At 39.8% G+C, this 27684-nt stretch overlaps 2 protein-coding genes across 2 annotated transcripts in view; both read right to left on the bottom strand.

Moving 5' to 3' along the window:
• The window catches only part of unc13ba (unc-13 homolog Ba (C. elegans)), a 177884-nt gene extending 157965 nt beyond the window's left edge, over window positions 1-19919 (bottom strand). Inside the window, exons 1-2 of the mRNA XM_025897097.1 lie at window positions 19645-19919; window positions 5801-5830 (exon numbers count right to left, since the gene is read on the bottom strand). Of these exons, the coding sequence (XP_025752882.1) occupies window positions 5801-5830; window positions 19645-19666 (52 nt within the window). The 5' untranslated portion in view covers window positions 19667-19919. The remainder of the gene's footprint in view (window positions 1-5800; window positions 5831-19644) is intronic.
• A 6182-nt stretch (window positions 19920-26101) lies between these two features.
• On the bottom strand, window positions 26102-27284 carry LOC100697414 (uncharacterized). Its single transcript, XM_003444542.5, has 4 exons — window positions 27125-27284; window positions 26993-27045; window positions 26269-26897; window positions 26102-26187 (listed from the first exon to the last, which is right to left on the bottom strand). The coding sequence occupies exons 1-3, from the start codon at window positions 27136-27138 to the stop codon at window positions 26299-26301; spliced, it is 666 nt and encodes a 221-aa protein (XP_003444590.1). The 5' UTR covers window positions 27139-27284; the 3' UTR covers window positions 26102-26187; window positions 26269-26298.
• Window positions 27285-27684: the final 400 nt, after the last annotated feature.

The raw sequence follows: 27684 nt of genomic DNA, 5'->3' as shown, positions 1-27684 counted from the left end.
CCATAACAGACACGATCACCAGCATTTTATTTCAGCTAATTATATTTAATATATATAATATATTTAAAGTTCTTTGTTACTAATTTAAATTTAAAAAGTATTTTCTAAAACACCAGTGCAGAAAATTATTGGGAAGTTTAGCCCTGGAGCTTGAGCCTTTAAAAGAAGAAAAGAAAGTGGATGTTGCTGTTGCACTAACTGTATTAGGCTAAGCGCAACAAAACCGTGGGCTCATCTGGGATTTGGATCTGAGACATCTCACACTCCAAGCAAGAATCAACTTTGACAAGATCACAACACCGCTGGCTGAAAAGCAGATCGAGCAGCCACCATGTCTTGTAGATCAGCGGTCCCCAAACCCCGGTCCACGGACCGGTACCGGACCGTGAGTCGTTTGGTACCGGGTCACGAGAGTTGAGGTCGGGTGTGAAATTTATGGTTTTCAGGGTTTTTCTCGTTAACTCTGTTTCCCTGGGTCTTTGTAGTTGTGCGTCTGTTTTTGATAGAAATATTTACGCGTTACCATAGCGACCAGAGAGCATTAAAGGGCAGAGAGGAGGATGTCACTCTCAATGTTGTTGGCGCATTTTCAGGAGGATGCTGCTAATAAAGTTACACAATTACACAGTGAATTTGCGTTTATCATTATATTTACAAAATACCAGTTTTTTTCTTGGTCGTATTATTTTATTTTGTTATATTTATCTGCAACACCTTAAAGGCCGGCCTGTAAAAATATGTCTGACATTAAACCGGTCCGTAGCGCAAAAAAGGTTGGGGACCGCTGTTATAGATGACTGTAGACACTGACTGCTGTGGCTCTCTCCTGACCTCCTCTAGATGTACTGACTATGCCAAAAAGTTGATTCTGTTCATCTGGACGTCACGTTTTCAGTGGGAGAAACGTTTCGTCGCTTATCCATGTGACTTCCTCATTCTCAGCTGACTGCAGCTGATAAACGACCTTATAAACAGTACATTTCCACAGTGACTGAAACTAGCCCACTGAATGAACAATGGGCTGTGAGCTCAGTTCTTTGATCATTAATATGTAAATTGTCACGACCTGGATGACTGAGCATGCATCAAGACATACTGACTATGATTTGAACCAAAAATGTCACATTATTCACTCCGTCAGACCTGTTGCCACTGAATTTCAGTCCAGTTCTTGTATAGTTTAGCATACCTCAGCCTTTTCTCTTTCTTGAGAGTAGCTCCTTGATAGACACCTTTCACCTGAGACCATTTCTGATGATGCTGCAGTGAGCAGTGGATGGCTCAACCTGCTGCATCTCTCAGTTCCTGTGTCAGGTCTTGGATTTTTGCATGAATGTTTCTGCTAGGAACAAGGTGTTCATCAAGTTAGGTGGTCCAGTTAGTAATGCTTGAATGACTGATAAATCAGTGTTAACAGGCTTACAATAAAGAACACACACACACACGCACGCACGCACGCACGCACGCACGCACGCACGCACGCACACACGCACACACACACACACACACACACACACACACACACACACACACACACACAATATTTCTCTGAGTGTCAGGTACCAAGACTGGACTGAAAATTAGTGAAAAAGCTAGTTTTCTAATTAGCTTTTTTAGTTAATTTTCTAATTAGTGAAAATTAGTGAAAAAGCAGCCAATGTCCAAAGAGAAACTAGGACAGACCTTCAGAAAGCCTGAAGAATATTGGTCAAGAAATGACGGTCTTTTGTTGAGTCATCCCCTGTTCTTCTTAAGCAGACTCTTTTCTGTGCATCAGCTTGTTCTGGAGCTCTTCTGCCCTCCAGTAGAAAAACTTTCCATGCCTGTTTGTTTAAAGTTACTGACACTGTAGAGCCCTACTGCGCGTCTTCATTCTGTATTGAACCTAGATTTCTTTTTCTAATAGGGAATAATACTGTCCTCTGGGGCAGCTATGCAGTTTATGAATAAACTGTTAACTGGGAGGAGCTGCAATAAGTCAGACAGCACAACAGGTTCAGGCTGTGCAGAGACAGGCCTGCCTCATTACACCAGCACTATTGACTCATTAGGGTGAGGGATTCCTCTGCAGTTACAAGGCAGCAGTGGACCATCACAGCTATACAGCCACTTCTGCTAATGAGCAAGCTGTCAGATATGGAAAAGAACATCGCTTGAGACAAGTTTGTGTTTAAACAAAACTGAAAAATAGTCTCTTGTTTTGAAGGATAATGATTTCTTTTAACAAGCAAATATTTTAACTGACTCAACTTCAGCTGAAACGTAAAACTAAAAACAGGTAAGATGGACAAATAACAATTTTTTAAAGATGCAAGAAACCATTTGATGTACTATTAAACTGACACAGTCATTTTGAATGACTTGTGTTATTGCCTTTTTGTTTTTTTCAGTCACATTTTCTGCAGTCATGAGCATTATTCTTACATCCCAAACCTCTAACAGAGACAGTAAGTAGTGTCAGGCCCCTCAGGTCCTAAGCACAGGTAGTCATTTCAACTAAATGCAAAAAAAATTAAATAAAAATCTGCTGTCATAGCAGATATTTGAATTCCTGACATCATATAAAAGGGAAGCATTCAATTCAATGAGCCGTGGAATGGTCGCCTTCCACGTGAGTGTCAGGTGTTTGTATGGACCGATTTTATTCTGTTTGGGCTTTTAAACTGATCAGAGTGGAATATTACATTCTATGGAAATTAGCCACATAGTCACGTGGGCCGTATCTTTATAAGCGCTGCTCAGGTATCACCAGGGTGTCAAAGATGGTCAGAAGCTACTGAACTTTAATCAGAATTATGCACAAATTATTCCCTGTTATCAGTGTCACAGCTAAACTGTATGTATAGACAGAATGGTTCTTAAAGAATAGAAAACAAAAATAAAAAAAGAGCAACAAAATCTACATTGGGTCATGCCAGAGGTGTCAGCGGAGTACGTCAGAGGTTTGTCAGCTAGGTGACCGCAGTGTTTGTGGTTTTTCTGTGAACTTTATTTCTTCTTGTTTTGATTTGGTAATTCTTTTAGTTTTTACTTTTTGTTTTTTTAAGTTCCTGGGTAGGTTCATGCATCAACTGCTGCTTATTTAGACTTATAAAAGACTTTAGTTTGGCTTAAATGATCCACCTCACAAAGCTGCCTCTGAGCCTTTAAAAATGGTGCTCAGCCTATACATTTAAATTTGACTCGGAGGCTGGGCTGGCACTGTTCTCTGAGTGCACTTGCTCAGCGACAACCAAACAACTGACCTGCTTGTGGCTCTGGATGAAAAAAAAAAAAATCACTATTAATAATATTTTAATATTTGCACCAAAACCCAAGGCTTGTGGGGTGCTGTATAGCTTTGGACCCTCAGACTAGCCAAGATTAATGTCTCCAGAGCCTAAAAACAAGATAACAGTTACATCTTCTAAACTAATAAAGTGACACAAATCAGCTAACATCCCTCTGAGGTCGTCCACCCATGAGATTTCAGGAGGGCCCTGGGACAGCAGCCAGCTCCCCCCAGGCAAACAATCTATTGCTTCTTACTATTAAGATAAAATCAGATCATGTTTTTAAAACTGGGGCATTAGAGTGGGACAAACTCATGTCGCCCGACAGAAAGCCGTCCTGTGCTTATTCCCTTTAACTGATGTGACTGGGTGTCACAGCTGGGAGGAGAAGTAGGTTTGTTATTTCAGGTCATTCCAATGAGAAAATTACAAATTGTGAACGGAGAGCTCCAGCACTTCCAGTGTGCATCAGACAACTTCCAAAATGAGGACTATCACAATTTGGCACCAAAAAAAACAAAACAAAACAAAAAAAACTTGGCTGGACTGTCAATCATCATAATGTATAACAGGGAAAAACAAGAGAACAACAGACCCTGTTTAAGCAGGCCGAGATGGGAAAAGAAAGACATTTTGTGCACTAATGTGGGTGTTTACAGTGTCCTGCTGTAGGCAGTTCAGAGGAACTACAGGACACCACAGGTGCCACCGACACAACCACCCATGCCCTGTTTCATGCACCCTGGATTCACATCTCGCCCTCCTGGTCTGAGAAATTGCTCGTCAATCAGAGGCCAAAGGCAGCCAGTGACAAATCGCTCGTGTATGGAGTCTGTCTCTGTCTACTAAAGAAACTGAGAGATTTGTCTCCATCGTCTCCTTTATGCCGGGATGACACGTAGTCATTTCAGGCTAGCAGGTGGCCCTTTGTCTGTGATGATCTATTGATTTCCTTCTCCCGTCCTCCAGCTTGAGTTCTCAATCTCCCACTCTTTGCTGTTGTTCTACCATCATCATCGCCTGGAGAGAAGATGGAAGGACAAACAGCTGCAGCCAGCAAAACTGTTTAAAAAAAAAAAACAAAGAACAAAAATGTGCGGGAAGAGGGAGTCGCACTCTTGACTGGCTGCTGAATTGTTTATGCTTCACGTGTGAAAAGGAACCGTTTGAAAAATGGTTTTTCAGCTTTGTGACACGTTTGCTCAAGTGTGCAGCCACAGAGAGATTCAATAAAAGCCTTTTGCAACATGTTTACAAAGGGACAAGTGCAGACTAACATCTGGTTAGCAGATCAAAATGTACCTTTCTTTTTGGACTGACAAAATTTTATTTCCAAATTTTAATTCAACTTAAGTATACGACCCTGGGTTTGATCCACCGCCTGGCCAAGGTCTTTCTGTGTGGAGTTTGCATGGGTTCTCTCCGGATACTCCGACATCCTCCCACAGTCCAAAGACATGCAGTTAGTGGGGATCGGTTAGTGGTGATTCTAAATTGCCCATAGGCAATTGAACTCTATATTCTAAACCTGGACCCACTGTTGCCTCATAGCGACCATCTGGGTTTAAATCCACCGGCCAGTACTGTGACTTCCTCCCTGAGTCCAAAGATAAACGACTTTATATGGAGTATTATCAGCTAACACTAGTAAGCTTGGTTAGCAAACTGCATCCAAAAAATGTGTCCCGTATACAGACACACATATTTACCTAATAAAATACATTTCACTAACCAAAACCAAAACACTAACTTTATAAACAACAAGCTACAATATTAGTTAGAAATTTCCATTAAAGTTGCTCCAAATGGCACCAACAGGATAAACATATTAAAGTTCAGTGACTCCAGTTAGCAGAGATGAGGCCTCCAGCTGTCCATGTCAGGACACCAGCGCCCCCACGTCCCGTGTCCAGGTCACCCCCCCTCAGAGACAGTTTAAAGGTTTAAAGGGTGCAAAAATCACCAAAGCCAAACTTTCTATCTGTTGTACTGAGCTATGAGCATGATGCTGTCAGACATTCAAGGTCACTGGAGGACTTTTAAACTTTAGGAAACCTCTTACTGTTTTTCAAACTTCCCCATCTGCTCAAAATATTCAATTTTTGTTTATTAAATATCTTCAAAACTAATGAGAGCAACGCCAGCCTCAGCTGTGCTTGATTAAAGTCTTAGCATGCCTACAAACTGAAGACTTCTAACACTGGTGCAAAACCTCAGGCTGTGAGAAAAAGGTCAAGGTCTTAAAAAAGGACTCTTTTTGTCAAAACTTAAAGAAAACTGTTTAGCTTTTTATTATTTAATCTCTAAAAAAACAAAAAAAAAGTGTGATGAGTGGATACTAAGAATGATCACCAAAATGTTTTTCCTGGACGATGAAGTTCTCTGTATCTTGGACACAGACACTGCAGAGTCAATATGTCTGTATCAAGGTTTGGAGGTCACTAAAGTGACTTACTGTGAAATAATGTAGAATTACAAATAGTATATATAAGTGCAGCAGAGATAGAGCGAAAATGATCCGTTCTTACCTGGGGGCCCGTGGAGTTTGGCTTTCTTTACTGAAAGAAGAAGAGAGAGAAAACAGATTAGTCACAATGTGATGAAGAGGATGAGGAGGATTCTGTCTCTTAGGTATTTCAATGGAATTTAATTTTGGGGGGACTGAACAATGTTATAACCCCTCTACACTCTTATTCCTGATTGTTGATGTACTTCAAAAATAAAAATGTGCAATAAAATTGCATTTCATAGAATGAACCCTAAGCCTATTAAATAACAGTTCAATGTTTTGTGTGACTGTAGGAAACCAAGTTTTTATATTTGATGTATATTATTGCTGTGGTTGAAACAGTATTGGCACTGTTGCAATAGCTGCAGGAAGAATGGACTGTGTGAATCAACAATCAACGAGGAAATGAGTTGTGAAAAGACACTGACACAATCTGCTAAATCCATAAATATTAACTTAGAATAAGTTAACCCAGCCAAACACTGGAACCGTTCATGGAGATCACACATCCGTGATAAGAAACACTTCATAGTTTATCTTGTGGGTGGAAGGATATGAGACACATTTCTCACTGCATACATCAGATGTGAAGTCATCTTTTCAGTGACTTCAGTGACTTCACAAGGATAATTTACCACTGTGACTGTCATCATGACATTAAAAAAAACAAACAAAAAAACCCATCAAACATTGTTTAAACATTAACTGTAAAATCATCCGTCAGCTGAACTTTATCGTTTTACTATAAGCCATAGCTTCCACCTTGATGAACGGCTGATGGTACTTTGGGTGCTTTCTTATTTCCACAGTGGATAAATCTACATGTTTGACTTGGAAGAGAGTTTATTCCTGATGTGCTTCCTGACACAACCCTTCCTCCCAGTAGAGTTTTGCCTTTAAGAAGGTTTTGTTCATTATTTCCATCCTGGTACTGTACACATAATACTGCACACAAACCCAGGACTGCGGAGCAGCTACAGTCTTCTATCATTCCTTTCTCAAACATCCAGGCGCTGTTCTGCTCCCAGATGTACCTAAAATGGTACATTTTCTCAGTTTAAACATTTGATTTGTTTTCTATATTCTACCATTAATAAAATGTGAGTTTATGAGACATGCAAATCATCACATTCGGTTTTTATTCACATTTTATTTTTTTCCTTTGGTTTTCTACAATGTTAAATCAATACTAATGTTACTCTTTGTCTGTTACATGTTTAGTTACTTCTTTGCTAATCAGTAATCCTATTAGCTACACTAGCACTGCAGTAATTGGTGGAATAAAGCAACTGTGTTACTAGTTCAAGTTGCACCTGTTGGCATGACAATCCCAAATGTGTGCCGATGGCGTTCACAAACTTCGTTGGCCACGCCCCCACCCGCCTGCCCGGCGGGGTGATGTCAATATTCCTCAGCCTTTTACGACTGAGGGGTTTACAACATTTAGCCAAGCAAAATAATGTATTCCGATTACAGTTTTACAACAACACGCAAACCTGAATATGACTGTACAGCTCGCTCACTTTCAAAGAAACATTATGCTGTAGTTACATCTCTCCTCTTTGTTCAGCAACTGTTCTTCATCTATGACTGCATATCTTTGCTACTATGTGGATTCAAACATAATAATCAAGCCGAATGGGGCTCTGTTTATGCTCTACTCAGTTTCCCAGCTCAGTTGATACATTTAAGAACCTAAAGTGATACACAGGCCTTATTAAAATGTATAAAGAGCCTTGAGTTTGACACGTGTGATCTGTATACACAATTTTGTGTTTCATATTTTGGCTTTACTGAAATGTTGAATTTTAAACTTTTGCTGAGCAAAGCATCAAGCAGCGACTTTTGTTTGCACAACAGGAAATATGTGAAAAGTAAACCTTTAAGAAAAAAAACCTTTAAGAGTCAAACACGAACTCCTGTTTGACTCTTGACTCACCATCAAGAGTCAAACACCTTGACTCTTGATGGTGTTGCAATCAATGTATTTATTCTGGGGACTAAATATTATTAGCCTCTAAAGAGCAGCATGACAAAAATCACATTTGATAAACTGCTATTATAAGCTAGCATTTAGAGAAAAAGGGGTTATTTGTCTACAAAAAATAGGACTCATTAATATTTTATATTTAAAAACAGAGCTGAGATTTTAAATGTACTGAAACCCAGAATGCCTTGAAATTCACAAGAGAGTCTTGAAATGCCAACATGTTCTTGGCTTCAGGCTAGAAAGTCCCCGATATTGATCTGCAGTGCAATCAGGCCTCTCCTAAATCTGTTGCAGTCATTTGACTATGGAGCAGTATCAAAGCTTATTGCCTTTTTAGGGCTAATTCAGTTATTTAAATCCAGTTTAGACACATGTTCTCACTGAGGAAGATCAATATGCTCATTCAATCACAGTCAGAGTGAGAGATGTGATAAGAAAAACAGAGAGAGAGAGAGAGAGACTGTTAACAGGTCATTTATCTTAGGCTGTCAGCACAGCTTGCTTTGTGTGTCAGTCGTGCCAGCTCGGCAGAGGCTCACAGTGGCCTCGTTGGTCAAGTGCCAACTGGGCTCTGACGCTACCTGTATGAATGACCCAACACTGTGAGAGAAGAGAAGATGTCATTTATTCTCATTCAAACATAAATAAATGTGAAACAGGTGACTCAAGGGTAGCGCCACTGCTTTATATTAAATGTAAAAAGTGTTCTGAAACTTTAGCTCACATGTTCCTGAAGCAAAGGGCTGAATCAGTTCTGAAATACTGAATTTACTTTAAAAATATTCAGTGTAAAGTACTTGGCTCTGTTTGCCAGTGAGCCACCTTTCGGAGTCACAGCTCCTGACGGAGAAGCATTAAAAGCAACATTAAAACAACACAGCTCGTATTTGTAACTGTGTGACAACAGATGGCAGCTGCCAGGTGTTAAACCTGAGTCCGATGTAATGCACAGCGCAACATTTTTTTGATTTGATTTTTTTTGAAACCGGATGAGCAGCTCATTCAAATTAAAATCAAAAAGAGCCTTATCATGACACACACGATTGGCAGCGTTGGACATGTGACTTGTGCAAAGTTTATACTTAGACGTTATATAACGTGCAAAGGATTTAAAGGCCTACCAGATGTGATGATGCGTGTTTGAGCACAGAGTCATCTCTGAAACAAGGCACCAAGGATCAAAATGATGCAGCACAATCAGAAAATCCTTCAAAACCTGAGAGCAACAGTCCAACATCAGAATGAGTTCTGAACTTCTGGCTGGTGGAAAAATGCATCCTCTTCCCTTAGCCTGATGTGGGATGTGGGCTACATGTCTACAGTGGCATTCTAGACATTCTCACTTCTTCCCAGTGCTGATTGGTGGGCACCTCTCCCTCTCCTACAACCTCACATACCAGCACAAACACTGATCTGCACCTGAAGTAGGTGTCTGCTCCTGGATTACAAACCCAAACTAACAAGGGTGGCTGGTGTCCAAACTTTACCTTACACTGCAAAAACAGTTAATGTTTAATGTTTTTGAACAATATTAAAGATGAGAAATTGTATATAAGACTGGCAGCGCATCGCTTAACAGTTTTTCAGGAAGTTACCACAGGTGTCGGGTAGCACCCGATATCCTGATTTGTTTAAAGCAGCCTAAACCTCAACTTTATGCAAATGAAGAGCAGCCAATACAATGTTCTCTTTGAAGAGAGCAATGAACAGGAAGCGCAAACAGCCTGACAGAAAATAAAGGCCTGTAATGAAAGAAAAATCACCTAAAATATAAATGCAAGTGCATCGCTACACCAGACAGAAGAACTCTTTAAGATTTGGACGAATAAAAATGTGAGGGTCAGTGTCACATTTTAGTGCTCGCACAGGTCAGCATCCGTCTGGGCTGCAGGGCTGGTGAGGCTGATCAGAGGTAGTAAAGCAGGCACGTGTCCTCTGGAGTGATTGTATGAGAGGATGCGTGCCGCTGGTGACCGCGTGTTTAGCTGGTGGGATAATCCCTCCAAGCTAATGCTTTAAGCGGGGCTGAAATCTACCAGACCCTGCTACATTGTACTGTGGATGAATTACAAAAGACACATAGGAAAGCAGAAAGATTTCTTTTCATTGGTCAGTAGCTAACTTCTAACCTTACAATGTTTTTTTTCCTTCTTAATACCTGAAAAAAAATAAAGAGACTGAGAAAAACCATTTGGGGAAAAGAGCAGACTGATGTTCATGTGATGACTAGTGCGCTGGATTAAAGCTGCTACTGAGGAGCACTCAAACGCACATCTGTAATGTCTCCATACGCAATGGAGGACGTGGATGACAAGGCACTGTTTTTGCACAACAACACAATGCTTATACTGAAGCTTATATTCAAGCACAGCAGACTTGATAATATATTTCATTTGGTTCTTTAAATGCCAATTTAAAATACATAATTATGTTTGCTTAAAAACAAGTTCACTGAGCACTTACAGCCATCTTGTATATATCCCAAACTTTCAGGGTTTGCATTTTATAACTTTTCAATGTCATTTTAAATATGAGGTCCAAAGAGAGGGAGGCTATCATTAGCAGGACAAGTAGATTTTTTTCTTTTACTTAAATCGATACAGCATGATATCAAAATACTATTGCAAAATTGCGTGTCAATATTGTATCCATACAGGAACACCAAATATCGACATATTATTTTAAAAAGTTACATTACTCGGGAAATACTACAAACATGCATATCGTCCTGAGATAACGGTAGCCGAGTAAAATTAAATTGGCTCAAAAAACAAAAACAAAAAAACCCCACTGGACACACTTAGCTTGACAAATTCAGAGCCCAACTGCTGCCAACCTCACTGTAGACACTCACGATCTGACTTGAACCGACTGCACTCGCCCTCAGAGAGATTATCGAAGGTTTAAAAACGATTGCTGTCTAATTTACAAATGCAGTCAGATTGCCAACATGTTGCCATGAATCTGAATGAGCGTTTGTCAGTGAGCACAACTCACGAGGACTCGATTCTGCAGGCAGCTCGCTGGTTATATTCTGGCTATATTCCTATATAACAGGAAGTTCGATGAGCACAAATGTAACAGTTAAATGTCAATTTCTGTCAAAGTGGACGGCAACAGATGTGTGATTTTTAATGATTTATCACAGTTAATTGTGAGATTATCAGAAACGTGCCTAAATCATAATGCATGTTATTTCAGTACTCACATATTGCTAAATGTTAAAAAGCACAATTATATTTTATTGCGAGTGAACTATGATAATATGATATGATAATTGTGATATCATATCGTGGGGTGTCTGGTTATTTCCACGTCAAATCATCAGGCAAACTAAACCTCATAGACAGGAAGCAAAATCTTCAGCCATGTCCAATCAAGAGACGCCTTCATGGAAGGAAATACAGAAGTTTTACAACAATGTGCAAACCGCCGGTTACACTGAAGGCAGGAGTGGAATATTCTTCAATGGCCAAGTCAGTCACTTAATCTCAACCCACTAGACAAGTTTTCTCAAGGAACCTCAAGGAAGCAACACCCACAATTAGGACCCACCCACAATTTCGCCACAGGTTTCACATTTCAGACAGTCACTGACTACAAAGTTAGACGTTTGTAACACAAAACAATCTTTATATTTAGCATCCTGTTAGTTTGTACAATTCATTTTAAACCTCTGAAAAATTGAGTTGATGTGTATAAAAATTGGTGTAATTTCTAAACCGCTCACACATTTTTTGATTAAAGCTGCAACTGTGGTTGCATGCAGAGTCAAAACTACAGAAACTGAGTCAAATTATGGGCTTCACTATTTTTAACTTATGGATATGCATCATTCACTTAACCGTGCTCTCACCAGGAGTATAACATCCACGAATTACATGAACAGTGAATGCACGTTTGTAACCGATATCCAAAACAACCATCCAAGACTGAATTTTTAGCCTGACATGGGAGAGAAAAAAAAACAACATCTGACAAAATCTGAAAGCTAAAATGATTATCTGTCATCTCCTCTGTACACCGACGACATTCTTCTCTTTGTTGGACTGCAGCTCTGACTGTGACCACTTACAATCTGCTCTGGTGTCTCAGGTTTGAGCTCTTTGAAGTGACAACGAAAGTGCAGCTTTGAAGCTCAGGGTTGGAAATGGCCTCTCGGTGCTGAAATAAAGACACATTTGAGCCTCTGAAGCGTCACGACTTTAACTCTCTGAAAGCTGGACATGTAGAGGAGAGTCCTGGACAGGACCCACGACCTCTAGTCTGTGCCAGAACATTCACACATCGTTCTTCACTCAGTTTTGTCATCAGTGAGTGAAAGGCATGCTTGATTGGGTCAAAGGTCAGGTGACAGACTCAGAAAATTTGGTGATCTTATGGAGATCTTATAGATACATTTTGGGCCACTTTACCTCTGTCTTGTGAAGTAAAACCTAACCAGTGTTATCGTTTGACTAAGCTACTTTTATCAGGAGCCACATCATCAGCAAACACCAGTCACCAGTCTTAATGTCAGTATTAAGTTCACATTAGCACACACATCTCTTTGGACACCTCTTAAACCAAACTCAGCCCAAATGCCTGGAATCAGCTCTACATCTTTATTTCTTTAATTTGTCATGAATTCATTTGAAAAAAGAAAAAAAGCAGACCACAGCTGGACACAAGACTGTTCATCAGGTTGGTAAAACATGGCTGTAATTCCTAAATAGTCAAATGCAATATTTAAACACCCTAAATTATATTTGAAAGTCTACACAAGTTGATTGCTTCTTTCTGCCAGCTGGTCTCAGTTTGTGACTCTAATAGAGACAGCACACACCGCGCCCAGACGACGTACAGGACATCTGCACCCCTCGTGAAATTTGAGCATATTTGTGCACATTTATTTATATTTGGCATACTTTGGGGGTTTATTTCATTGAAAATAAAAGATGGCACTCTTTTACAATGATGCACTTTTCATCTAAAGAAAAGTTGCACATCAAAGTAAAAGAATATCATATATTTTAAGTACAGCATTATCACACAATCACTCTGGTGTAGTAACACCTAATAAAATGTGTTGAACAGGAGCAGCAGACCTGACATGCTCAGCAGCCAGACAGGCGTAGACTATAGCAGTGTCATTACAAGGGGCCAGACTGTGCCTCTATTTTTAGCTCCAGTCCTTCAGCTCATGGTGGGTTTGAGAGCGTACAGGTTGCAAACCTGGTGACCATGTCATTAACACCCTCTCACTTCCATTAATGGACAGCCCCCGCGGACCTCGCCAGGCCGACCTAATAAATACAACTATTGTGGATCTAGCATGGGTCGGTCAATATACTCTGACTGAAGTATGTTTGATCATTTTACTCATGTATAATCTTCTGCTTACGCTCAGGCTTCACACTAGCAGCACATATGTGGCTGTATGTTTGTGTGCAAACAGTTCAAATTCAGTTTATGGATTAACATAATTTCTCTAAACTGTATCTAAAGACACTTTATATTGTAAGGTAAAGCTGTAATATATATATTCTGTGTATAGTTTAGTGTTGTGGGCACACACATTCCTTCATTTAATTATCTGTTTCAATGTCAGTGCCTCATTGTGTTTACATTAGCATGTATACCACATATTATTCCACATAAACGCAAATTAAAAGAGACCGTCTCCGTACCTCTGCACGATAATGAGCCAATGACAGAGAGACGCTGCTGAAAGTCCACGAGTGATCCAGTATGAGTGGATCAAGGAACGAGGGCTTTATAGACCATGACAGTACCACAGACACATCGCACCATTACCTGAGTGCTTGTCTTCATTTGTTCGCTGTGTGTCAACACGTATCACAAACACAAATCATGTTGTTGTTCAGCAGGGAGTGACACAACGTCGAGTCCCAATCGATCAATATCTGGGGTCTAAAACAAATCAAAACTGACAAACCTAGTTTACAAACCAGGATTAAAACCAGTTTTAGATCCTCCGTGTTTTTCTGGGCCTGCATTCCTAAGGAAATGAAACTTATGGACTTCTGCATATCTGAGTTACATCCAAACCTTTTTTCCTGATCAGTTTTTGCACAGTGATCAGACCTTCATATAATAAAGCAATTACTTTGACCCTTCAAACCTCTGCAGGTCTAATTTTTTTTATTCAAGAAAATTGACCAGGAAATGATAAGAATCAATAAAAACAATGACATTAAAATCAGTTTCATCAGCATCTAACCTTTGTGGTCACTGTGATGAGCACAAAGAGAACACAGAATCCAGGAGTCATAAAGCTTCATCTCAGAAGCCTTCATGTGTTGATTTTTTTCCCACTTTGTCTATCTTAGGTTTACAGCGATCTTATCCCAGATGTCACTGAGGCAAGAGGCCATCGCATGGCTGAGCACAGAAAGACAAACAACCACACAATCACATCTACACCCAATTCAGAATCAACAATGAACCCAACCAACAGTCTTTGGACTGTGAGAGGAAACCCACAGGAGAACACTCCACACATACAGCCTCAGGTAACCATAAGGTTCGAACCCAGAACCCACCTGCTGTGAAACGATGGCGCTAACCACTGCACCACAATGCTGCGCCCTAAATGAAATATTACAACATTTACGATCACGTATGTAAAATATGAGCAGGTCACATGAACTGTTAAATACTCTTTGTTCTTTTCTTGTTTGGTTTTCTCTTTAGGGGTCTCCACAGTGGATCATGTACTTCCATCACACCCTATCGCTAGCATCCTCTGCACATCTTCCTTCAGTATCCATGAATCTTCTCTGTGGTCTTCCTCTTTTCCTGTAACTTTGTTGCCAAAGAGCTTGACCTGAGCTGTCCCTCTGATGTACGCATGTCTAATCTTGTCCTTTCTGGTCACTCCCAATGAAAAGCATCTTCAGCTCTGCCACCTCCAGCTTGTCCTCCTGTCTTTTATCAGTTCCACAGTTTCCAAATAATAAACCATAGCAGGTCTCACTGCTATCTTTCAGCCTCTCCTTTCAGTCTCGCTGCTATCATTCTGTCACAAATCACCCCGACACTCATCTCCACCCACTCCACCCTGCCTGCACTCTCTTTTTCATCTCTTGTGCACTGCCCATTGCTTTGGATGGTTGAGCCCTGGTATTCATGTACTGGGAGATTCTGATAGTAGACCAGAATTCTTTGGAGAAATTATATATATCTCATCTAACCTGGGAGCATCCCAGGATCCTCCAGGAGTAACTTGGAAACAGTGATGTTAGGAAAGTTTAGCCTAATTCTGATCCAATTATGTTTCAGATAAGTGCAAAAAATGGATGGATGTTGGTTTACACATATTTGTCATTACTGACAAATATGTCATGATATGCCAACTGATGTTTATACTGCAATAAGAATCACCAATCAATATAAAAACTCCTGCCTTTGTAAGAAAAAGTGCTGAGACAGGTAAACGTAGTTTTGTGTCTGTATTTTCTCTGCATTTCATGTCACAATCGTCTTGGACTGTACTTCTTTGAGCCTCCTCAGCCTGAGTTGAGACAAGTGGCCATTAGCAGAGATTAAGTGTAAAGAGAAACTGTTAGATTGAGCCAGTGCTCATAGCAGGAAATAGCCTTATCATGACAGGGAGGGAAAGAGAAGGAGGAAGTGAAGTCCACTAGCCCGTGTGAGCTGCAGTCCAATATACACACATGCATACAAGCATAACCGCACAGGACAGGAAAAGCAGCAGATGGCTTGGGGATTATTTCCCTCTATCCCCACCCCCCCTCTCCACAGATTGGCTGCTGAAGCTTTGCTCGCGTCCCTGTCATTCCACTACAGTGTGTGCCGGTGTATTGGCTGACCTGGTCTGCCCTCACCTTTTGCATCTGGCGGCCTACAAAATGGTTTTAGAATTCACCTTGAATGAATGAATCCAAACCAGGCCATTTAAAATAAAGATAAATAAACTCAGCACAAGCTCCAGTCTTTGCGGCGATCTGCTATCTCCAAATGCCTGACAGTCGACCTGCACGTATTTATCTCCTATTACTGCCGGATAATTTCATCTAATGCAATTTCTTCACAGTAACCTTACTCAACACTGAGCAAATTATGCAATGCCATCACTGTATGCATTTATTCCACTGATAATTGCTATCCAGAAATAGCTAGGAGTGGGTACTGACTGAGCTGTCAGAAGCTGTGTCCTCCCATCCTGCTTTCGTTTCTGCAGCCGTTCACTTCCTGCGGAGATCTGCCAGCCAACATGCAGGTTCTGAGGGCGCTCAACACAACCAGGAATGAGGAAATGAGCCTCTGAAAAGTATCACAGCTTCCAAGAAAGAATGCCACTCGTCAGGTTTTATATCAGGCACTTCCTTTAAGAGATGTAAAAGACTGGCTTCTCTGATAGCACGTCAGGTAGATCATAGACAAGAAAACTGCCAAAGAACACATTTACCACAGGTTAGAGAGAGCATTTCCCAGCTCATCACACAGAGATACGCGTCCTGTCCCTGAACAGCCTGAAGACATCATAAGAACACAGTTGGTTATCTGTTATCTGCTGGTGTTGTCAGCGTCTGACGTTTTACGCCAAGAAAGGCTCTTTTTTTTAGTCCAATATAATCACTTTAAACTACACCAAGCAGGTTTTAAACCATAGAAACAGGGAAAAACATAAGGACTGTGGACATTATAAAGCAGCTAAATTTACTTTTATGCAGAAATTACCTTTCAGGAAAACAACATATCATATAAAAGAAGAGTAAAGAGCACACATTACAGGAGGTGGGCTCATGCACTTCTAAGGACTGTTCTGTGACAGCATCTTAATACTATAGACTGTTTTTGTTCACTGCTCGTTCCTGTGAGGTTATTTCTCCTTATTTCCCCATAGCTCATGTTTCTCACCTTACTGTCTGCATATGCAAGGAGATACTAGGTAGAGTTCCAAGTCTATTATTAGCGTTACAAAGAAAGGCCACCAAGCTTGACCCCTCGAGACCTTTCCATTAAAAAGGGAGATTATCTCAGGAAGAATTCAGGTGACATTATAAAGCAACGAATCTGCAAAGAAACAATGATGGGCTGGACAAGTTAACAAAACATTAGCTTTTCACATGGGAAACCATGGTTTACTTCCTATTTCTGTCAGTGTTGTTGTTTACTATTACACCATTCTAGTCTGCCAGCTGAAAATGTATTCTTTATAAAAGATTTGATGTGTTTGTGAGAGTCAGATGATGGAATATTTCAGATTAAAAAAAGCAAAAGAAACTGTTTAAAGGACAGTCAGATGACATATTTTGTAGATTTACTTGGGAGAAACGTTAAGAATCACACATCCACTCATATTTATAAGCTAAATTTACTTCAGTCACCGCTTTGATAAGTGTTTGAGTCCATCCTAAATCAGACCTGCAATAACTGATATTTACAACCTCATCTGGGCAGCAGAAACACGCAAACACTAACAAATCTGCACTTTATAAAGATGAAGTAGTGAACCTGAGAGTGAATATTTCTGGCGTATATGTCCAGAAGTTTTGGGACAATGTTATGACTGATTTGAATTCATATTTCTGTCCTTCTGAGTGAAACAGCAAAGCTTAAAAAGCTGAGCCCAGGGTTCATGCCAACCTGAATAAGTAACAACTTTTATGTGAGCATGAAGCACAGTTTCTCAATCCCAGGGCAAGCTATGAAACAAAATTAGATTATTTTATAATTCCACTTGTCTGAGCCCACTGCGACCCAGGTGTGCTTCACTCCCTCCATCTCCAGCCTCACCCCCATCTCATCACTCTGTAATAGGAGTTGGGTGGTGGTGGTGGTGGCCTATCATCCTCAGGCAGCACTCACACCCAAAGATGAGAAATGGTCAGAAATGATCAGTGAGAAACAATACACCAGGGGCTGAGAGCTGGAGATAGCCAGACAATAGTTTGATGGTGTGAAAAATCAATCAGCATGTCTGTGAGAGAAGAGCAATTTGTGATCTGGAAAGGAGCCAAAAATGTTAATAAAGCGGCGGTGAGGGGAAACACCGGCTTTTTAACCTTTAATTAATCAAACTTTATCAGTCCTGATACACATGCAGGTTTTCAAAAAAAAAAAAAAAAAAAAAAAATCCAAAATCATTTCTGATTCTTTTACTTAGACATTAAAATCTCACATTGCTCAACAGCTTCAGCTGAACAACTGCAGATCAAATGTTTTGCTTCAGGGCAACTCGGGGGGCAGCTCACGTGAAAAGAACGCTGAACGATGAAGAAGGAAGTGCACATTTTATATATAACGTCCCTGCAGAAATTGGGAGTTTCTGTAACCTGCGACCTTAAAGGGGTCAGTAAGCTTAAGGACAAAGACCTTAAAGTACCAAACATCAGCAAATACATAAAATTTGTTCGTGCCACAGCAGATTACAAAGAAAAAGCCATTGATTTATCCATTTTCTTCCTCTTATCCTATTCAGGATGATGGGATAAGTGCAGTCTTAGCAGGCAGGTGAGAGTATACAGTCCTATGTTATGTTATTATGTATGAGTCCAGTTTCAAGCAATTTTAACATGTAGAATTGACAGTTTCCGGTTTATGTCATTTAAGAGTATAAGTGACCCAAATGCAGGCAGCTAAGAATCCACCTGAAAGAATCAGAAAACTGAGCTTTTACCGCGGCTGATGTAGATCCAGATCAAAAATAAGGTCTGAAAACAGCATGGAGACACATGTTCCAGCCTTGTTTGCACTGTAGCCGAGGATTTAAATATGCACAGGGAAACTGGAAACATAAAGGTAAGAAGACACAGCTGAACTCAAAGTAATGAGACATGAGGCACCTGTAGTAAAACTACGGTGAAGCAAAGAGACTGAAAATAAAACAAGAAGTAGCTAACGAGACACAGAGACAAGCCACTAACACTCATTTGAACACTGAGAAACACAGGGGAGGCTATCATCGTCGAAAACACAAAGGAACAAATATAATATAACTCAAAGACTACTTAACCTGTAATGATAATTCTAACAGGACTTGGAATGCTAAAATAAGCATAGAAACTCAGACAAATGGTAATCCAAATTAGAGTTCAAGAATAATAATGAAAAGCAAATGTAAGCTAAAAAAATAGTAATAATCATAAAAATATGCCAACGAAATGGGTAAAAAAAAAAAAATCAGGGCCAGAAGAGCTTCTATCATAATCAAGTATATGTTACTATAACAGGAAGAAAACATACACTTTTGTGAACATTTTTTCATTCACAAAAACGTGTCTATGATTTTATTACTTTTAGAAGTAAATGCCCCTCTTATGTTAGGGTTTAGCCTAACAGACTAAATAAATAAATCCTCATTTAGATACAAATGTAATACTTTAACAGTTGAAAACTAAACTTGAGAGTGCTCTTTGGTGAGCACTGGCGTTGACCATTTATTACTCGATGTCTTGATTTAACCAAAGCCCAACTTTTCAGAGACTCGCAGTATCGGACCATAAAATAGCAACAAAACATTAATGCGCACATATCCACTGATCACAGTTAAATGCTCTCACTTAACTGTGATTTTGGTTTTTTAAGTCAGCATCCAGCCTGAGTGTTACACTAAATGTCACTGGAAGCAAATGAGGTTTAAATTCACCTTCCGGGGAAACAAAGTTTATTTTATGTTCTGAATCTTCAAAACTGGACCCCAGTAGTTGGCAGTTAACTCAAAGTAACGCCACAGTATTGCCCTCAAATGTTCAGCCTTCCTTTTTTCTTTCTTTCTTGTGTTTATATATAAAATCTTTTCCGTGAGAACTTCACCCGTTTAAGAAACCCTGACATGCTGGCAGAGCAGATCCATCAGTTCTCCTGTTGAAACGATAACCTGCGCCTGTGAAGTGAGAGCATACCTCTAACGCACAGCAGAGACATCGCAGCGGGGTTTTGTGCAACAGTTCCTCCGACCAGCCGAGCAGCCTTCAGTGAGTTTGCAGCCCAGTTGCCTGTTGCACAGAAGTCATTTAGACTGCTCCTAAATGTCGCTCAGTTTCCGCTTCATCGCGCCGCGCGGTGAGGAAAAGGACAGATGTCGGGCAGGTGGACAATCCAGGAGGTCCTTAGGGTTTAAAGGGATGACTGTCACTGGCAGAAAACGAGTGCCTACCGGCTGAAATCCGGTAGAGCGGGGCGGCACTTGCGCTGCGTTCAAATGTCGCAGGCAAAGTAGGAATCTGGACTATCAGCTCGAGCATACAATTGTCCTCCTGTGGTTCATAACACTTTACGTCACATTTGAAATGTTGAATTCAGCTTGCCATGCTCCAAATCCTAGTTTCCCGTTTCACTGACAAAAGGATTCAATTCAATTCAGTTTTTTCAATTCAATTTTATTTATATAGCGCCAGATCACAACAGCAGTCGCCTCCAGGCGCTTAAAAGGAAAGGAAAAGAAAGAAATAACAAAAACCCCCAAAACAAAACCGAGTATAGTTTAAAGTGATGCCAAAAGAAAGCTTGGCAACACTTTATGATATGGCCTCGACTAAACACGTAATTTCTTTGTAACTAAACTAAACTTCATTGTATTGTATTTAAAATTACAAAGTAATTATATTTACCTACTAATACTTAAGGGCAGGTACACTAAAATAAGGGGTTAACAAGTAAAGTTTTTACAAGAAACAAAGAATAATTATATATTTAAATAAAGTAGCCTAAGTAAAGAAGTCTATAAGTATTTTAATTGATGCGTAAGTCATTTTTGGCAGTGCAGAAGTCATTTTAAATATTGCACAATTTGAGGTATTTTACAGAAAAGGAAAAACAAATTATACAGTAAGTAATTTGAAGTACTGCATAATTTTGAACATCCATCATGCACATTAACATAATGAATATTAAGTGCAGATGTAAAAAGGAAAGATTTATTTCTACTCAGTAATATGGTATTTATGATCTAAGATGGGGAGACATTGTTTTTCTTTTCTTTTTCTTCAAAATTATCTTACACTATAATTTATAATTTTAATTTAATTTATATTTCGGTTTCCTGTAAAAACCTGAATTGTTACCTGCTATTCTAGTGTACCTGCCTTTAGGCATTAGTAGGTAAATACAATTGCATTGTAATCTAAAATAAAATACATTACAGGGGAATTACACCCTTTGTCACGGGCCTTAATACAAAGTGTTACTGAAAACTTTGAGAGGCTGACAGCTCTACAGAAACATGAATCAATGGCTCTCCTTCATCAAAATATTCTTAGATTCGCACTTGAACATGGCCTTATATTTCCAGTCTCCTTACATGTGATTTATAAATGTTGCTGTGCATTAGAAATCTCTTAAGCAGTTTCTAAGAATCCCATTTGCAATATGGAACAAGCCTTGAGATTTCCCCTGATGCATTTGAGGGTTTAGAAAGGAAGAACAATGGACCAAAGAGAAGAAGAAGAAAAATACCTCCTATTGAGGCAAACATGAGATTGTGGTAATGGTAGAGGAAACTGAAGCCCTGCAACACATGCTACTATTCATTGAACTGCATAGCTTGTTGAAAAGGCTAAGCCTTATAGTAAAAACAGAAGTGTGGCTGATAGGCATTCATAACTACAGCACCTCTACATATATACATACAGTCATGGTAAAAAGAAAGTACGCACTCTTTCAGCTCTAAGGTATCAGGAGATGATTTGGTCTTTAGCAGGTTTTAAAATTAGGTAAATTTTAGAACAACACTCAGATGAAAAACACTCAACATATTACACCACACTGCATCTGCAAAACTATAGATGCAGCGTGTGAAAAAAAGTTACACCCCATGATTCAACAGCATGTAGAAGGATGCTAGATGATCTACAGAAACTTGTGAAAAGGTTGTGAAAAAAAGGGTTTGAAGTCCTGTTTAAATTTATGCTTTCCTGGCTTATTGATGACAATGTTAGTCCAGTAACTTGGAGATATAGTTTGTATAACCCCTAATGAGAGTCTTTTAAATACAAAAAATAAAACATGGAGGGCTCTGTCCCCTGATTTTAAAAATGGCACTTTTAAAACCAGTAGCTTCAGAACGTAACAAAAACAGGACAGACATTTATATGTGATCACTACATAACATAAACATTTGCCAGTAAAGGCATCACCAGGAATCACTGGGAGGACTGAGTATTCATCAAGTGGTCAAATTAAATTAGCAAGAAAAAGACTGGAACAAGTGAGGATGTGCAGAGCATTAGGCTGTCTTTGTTATAAGTGATGCTTCTAAATGCAGTTCAAAGCATTTGCTGAGCTGTGGATGGAGGCATTCTGCCAAAGCACCCAGTATGAAATCACTGACGAGCACCTTTTCAGTTATCATTCAGTTAGTTTAACAAATAAGATGAGTGTGCTCTGAATCACTTACATCTGGAGTCAGTTTCAGGTGCATTAAAGCTTGTGCGTTTTCGAATTTCACCTTTGAGTCATCCACACACCAAAGTAGGACAAAATTCATTTTTGTTACTCTTCAACTATGAGATTTAATTAATCTCCAAGATATCATCCACAGTTGCACAGCTGAAATGAGTCACTCATTCTAAAAGAGTGAAAAAGTTATCACAACAAAGCATCCACTTTGCACTATAAGCTACAATCATGTTATCTGAACTCTCCCCTCTGAATCCTTCTGCTTGGCCCAGCACACAGGTCAACAACTTTACCACTTTCGCACGGTGTCTGTCTCAATACTAACATCTGTGCTCTAGTCCAATCATCTTCCTGCCCACCTTCTCTGAGCTAATCAGCCTCCACTTTGCATGGTTTAAATCTATGCTCTCCGTCATTCTCCCTTTCAGATTCTCATTCATGCAACCCACCTCCATCTTACAGGCACCTCAGTAAGAGCTCCATCCAAGCCTCAATCTTCATCTTCACCACCACCAGCATCTAGACGCCATGGGTGTCCCGTCCTAAATCCAGTCACAGCTTTGACTCCATTCTGCCATGATGGCCCATCGGAATCTAATCGCCAGATACATTCATTTGTATGCTCAGTAAATCACGTTCAGTTCTTCCAGCTTATCTCTCCTTATTGCACTGCCTCACAGTCTGCCCTGACTCTTCCCTGAGAGGTTAATAGCTTTTCTTTCAGCTCTGTTCTTACTGGACTAAGTTTCTGAACAAAGCAAAATACAAACAACTCAGACTTGAATAATGAAACTTCTGCATTCTGATGTGAGACACAGTCATTCTGAAAATAAATTAAAACCAATTCCAGAATAAAATAAGAGTGATGTTTGGAAGGACAGCAATACACCAGATACCAACGAGCCAACTCATATAGCATTATACAGAATATCACAGCATTTACAGTTTTGCACTTTTATTCATGTTACATATACAAACATGTCTGTTTTTTCATAATCCTCTTATATAATCCACCATACTATTTATCTTGCTCGCATACATTGCTGCCATGATCCTTATATCACATGATCTTCTCCAGCATACTGACCATCCATTGAACACAAACTCATCTCAGAGGTTTCAGATGGGCCTTATTTGTGATCTACACCGTCTCCATTTACAGCACAACAGGGGGGGGAAAAAAAAAAAAAAAAAATCTCTTCCAAAAGGGGGATACAAGAGCCAAAGTTCCTCTGGAGATACGCATTAAGTGGAAAACTTCCTTAGCCTTTTGAATTTTCAATTTTTCAAACTGGCAGGTTTTCACGACAGAATTTGAACCAGTGGATACACTTTAAACAAAAGAAAAACCTCTAAAGCTTTTGACTGCAAGTGAGTGAAATTTATAACTACAAAAATTTTGCTAACATGTTGCTTCAGTGGTCCAACCACAGCTGCTTGCTTTGCAAGTTAAAACAATGTTAAAGGTCAAAGTTAATAAATAATGTTATGCTAGTGGAAGCTTATCAGGCATTTCTCTATGGGCAGAAATCTGTGCCATCAGAAACTGAATTTGAATCTCTTCTCTTCTGGCAGGACAGGAATGTAGCCTTGTCCTGTGAGCCATCGTAAGGATGTACTTGGAGTAGAACTGGAGTGTCACCGGCCTCAGGCTCTTCACCTTTTCAAAGACAAAGCAGTCATTTAGATAAAATATTAGATATTGTTTACCTGTAAATGCACAAAGAGAATTTAGAAATGTAATTATTGTCAAGAGTGAAAAAGCACTGATAGTGTAATCTACAGCTGTGGCCAAACGTTTAGAGAATGAGAAGTGTTGTTTATTTACAAAGTTTGCTGTTTCAGTGATAGTTGTATATCATATTATATTACTTCAAACAGAGGTGATCCAGTAACGCTGCACTAATGAATTAGACTAACTATTCACTTTAGCTAAAGTTATTAAGTTAGCTAAAGAGTTGGGATGCTGTGTAAGACATAAATAAAGCTCAAATACAAAGGTTTGGACACTGTTTTGCATGTTTCCCTACTGTAGGGGTCTCTGCAAGCATACAGGGCTCTGACAGGGTACAAGATGACAACTTTGGAATTCTACTAGAAACAGTCGATCATATTTGTTTGTCAAAGCTGAAATCAGGGCAAACTAGGCTAAATTAGCGTTTTTAGCTAACAGCTACAATAAGCATAAAAGTTACTGTACGGCTATCAATTGTTAACATGACGCTTGTTCTTATACATGTAATACATTTATTACCAACCTGAGAGTTTATCCGCTGGTCATTCGACATGACGAATGACTTCTGAAGTCTTAATTCAGCTCAAGACGCTGTAGATTCCCGTCAGTAACACTTTCGGTCCGCTAGTAAAACGTAGTTCTATTAATCTGCGCTCATCTTGAACCGGAAGTAAGTTCCAAAAAACTGAATTTTGGAATTGAAACTGAAACTGAATGGTGAGAAGTGAAATTATTCGAGAACTAAATTTTTAAAGGATAAAATACAGTTTCAAAGCAAATGAATTCATTTTCAAAAATAAAATTCAATTTCAATTTAGTGATGATCATTTTCAAACCAATAAATTGAATTTCAAATTAGGCCAATTCATATTCAGTTTTTAAAAGCATTTATTCAAGTTACAAGTCAGATTCAATCCGAGCAATTCAAATTTAACTTATTCAAATTCAGTTTCTGATGGCACAGATTTCTGCTCATATTTCTCCCCCAAATTTAAGGCCAGATTAGCTGCATTTAGCATTATATTTATTTATCATATGCCCCCCCCTTCTCTCTTTTCTTGTGTTGGCCTTGAAATTGAGTTTGCTTGAACAAAATTATGAATACTGCTTACAAGGAGGGAGGTGGGCCCCAATTAGGCAAGTCAGGTTTCTGCTTTGCCACTCTTAGTCTTCACAGGCCACCCACTGACCTTGGGGCTCAAGCATTTGTCAGTTGACTGGCGAATAGACTGTCCCCATCGAATTGATTGAAAATGAAACCCAAGCAGTTTCACAGCAGTACTCATAATCTTCTGCATGAACTTCAGTTTCTCCATTCATGTATTTTCTGTGTTCTACCCTCTGCTAGTTTAGCTCGTTTCAGGAAGAGGATAAGCTAAAGAGCCACACCAGTCCAAAACAATTTAGAGTTGGGAAGAATAACAGGTCCCCTTTAAATACATTACTAAAAACCTTGCAGGACAGTTGCTGGGCTGACTTCTCCAATTTGTCAAGCGGCAGGGGGAAGTCACAATACCCAAACTGTAAGTGTTAAATACACCACAAGGAATGTGTCAACTTCAAATTCACTGATTCATGCAAAGCAGAAAATTCAGGTGGTGAATGGCCTGTTAAGACAAACTTTAAACGCTGCAGCAAAACATCACTAATCTGATTTTAGTTCCACTACTCTTGATTTTAATTAGAAGTCAGGGAGGCACAAAGGTTAGACTATTCATGATCGAACCCAAGCACCATCGTAGGTTTGCTCGCTTTGTTGCAAAACTCGAAATACTTCTAGGAATCGACATGTGGGTGACAAAAAGGCCAACCTTTTGTTAGGTTGTTGGCCAACATGTGAGAACAAAACAGCTTCAGTGGCCTTTAGAAGTGACTCATTTACTCTTAGTATTTTGGTAGTGGGTCACCCTTTAAACCAGCCAAACCCAACAGCTTAACTTTGTTACAAAGACCTCATCTAAAAGGGGGAAATTAACCTAAAATATGCTCAGCAGTGCTCCATCCAAACATAGAGCACCCTCACCCAATACCACACTCTCCATTTTCCTTCACTGTATGGAGCAAAGACCGTAATCTCCCTCAACCGACACCTTATTGGAGCAGATGCACATGTCTGCAGTAGGTGCAAGCTAGTAAAGTAGATCAGCAGTTTGGCCTCTGAGACACTTCTGTGCAGCATGTACAGAAGTTCTCAGTTCCAGGAGTGAAGAGATTTGCTTCGCAGCAAGTAACAAATAGAAGTTTCTTTATTACTATTTTTACAAAGATAATTTTAATTGGGTCCAAGTAGTTAAAGATGCATTTTCTGACATATCTGAAATGAGAAAGATAATTAAGGGTGTTGATCTTATGTTAAAAGCACAACAGTAGATTAGAAAGTAAATGCCAGTCTTACCTTGAGCATCCTCCTGTGCTCTAATTAAGCCTATTTCCAAGCTTGATGGTTGTCTATGGGAAAAGCCCTGCCCCTAGGAGAAGGCCAAGTTCTGCTTTGAGGCTGAGTCTGAAGGATATCCTGGGAGCCCTGTCTCCGGGTCTCAATCTGAAGCCTGCGCTGAGAGCCCTGCCTCTGGGTACGTGTCGGAAACTTGTGCTGGGAATTCTGTACTTGCCTCCAAGTCTGAGGCCTTCTCTGGGTGCCCTGACTTTGAGGCACAGTACTGCTCTGGAAGGCCTGATCCTGGAATTCAACCTGGTATTGGTGGGCTGGAACTGGGGATTGAGGCCAGACCTGATACCTGGAAACCTGGGACGGCAACGAAGCCTGGTAGTTGGGAACCCGGTGTTGTGACCAAGGCTTATAGTTGGGAATCTGGTAATGTGACCAAGGCTTATAGTTGGGAACCTCAGAACGCAACCAGGACTGGTAATTGGGAACCTGGGAATCTGACCAGGACTGATAATTAGGAATCTGGAAATGTGACCAGGGCCGATAGTTGGGAAGCCGGAGCTGAAGGTTGGACTGGTAACCTGAGACCTGCTGAGGTTTGACCACATCAGTAGTTTCAGAGTCAGGATACAAAGCTGAAAACAGAAGATTTCAGATTGACACAAGTGAAATAGTTATTTTGTCATCTTCTACTTAAGATGTAGCTTGAGTCATTATGCTGTAGTCTTACATTTTACATTTGCTTGAAGCTCCCCCACAGAGAGTAGCCATGGCAGCACCGCACTAGAAAAGAATACAGGTTTAAGTAACCCTGTTTCACTTCAAATGGACACAGCCATTATATGGTGGCACGAAACAGTACCATAATAGTTTCATGGCTTCAATCAGTGACGTGACCGAAATGCATGCAGAAAGGCCGCTGGACCCCCCAAAAAAGTCTGCTTTCCTCCTTCAGCGCAGTGGCAGGAGCGGTCCAGTGCACATAATTTATCTTCTTTTGACAGCCAGTCAAAGCTCTTGCCCTCCATCTGATTGACTGGAAACAGGTGGATTGATTGCACCTGGACCAGATTCATCATGATTCACAGGTGTTGTGGGACTTTGTTGCAAAACACTTTGAACAATATCAAAGCCACAATCTTATTTCAAATTTGCCATAAAGCAAACGACACATTCTGGTTACCATCTGGTAGCTTTCCATTTATTGTTTGAGTTATTTTATAATTAAAAGCTTAGTGGTCAGTATGCCAACCAGTTTGATTCACACAATGGTTGTCTAAAGATTCTTGTTTGAAATTAATGGAGACAAGATTAAAATGAATTTTATTATTGTTAGGTAACAATAACACATCACTACTGGCAGTGAAATTACTAAACTCAGAGTCAATGCAATATTGCATGTAGAGAAGCTAATTAAAAAAA

The sequence above is a fragment of the Oreochromis niloticus genome, linkage group LG12 (genome assembly GCF_001858045.2).
Source record: "Oreochromis niloticus isolate F11D_XX linkage group LG12, O_niloticus_UMD_NMBU, whole genome shotgun sequence".
Lineage (NCBI taxonomy): Eukaryota > Metazoa > Chordata > Actinopteri > Cichliformes > Cichlidae > Oreochromis > Oreochromis niloticus.
This window is presented reverse-complemented; position numbering and strand designations above follow the sequence as displayed.

Coding starts and splice junctions, on each gene's coding strand:
- LOC100697414 (XM_003444542.5), bottom strand. Junction 26,898..26,992: donor GCTTCAAGCAAATGTAAAAT/GTAAGACTACAG, acceptor TTCTGTTTTCAG/CTTTGTATCCTGACTCTGAA.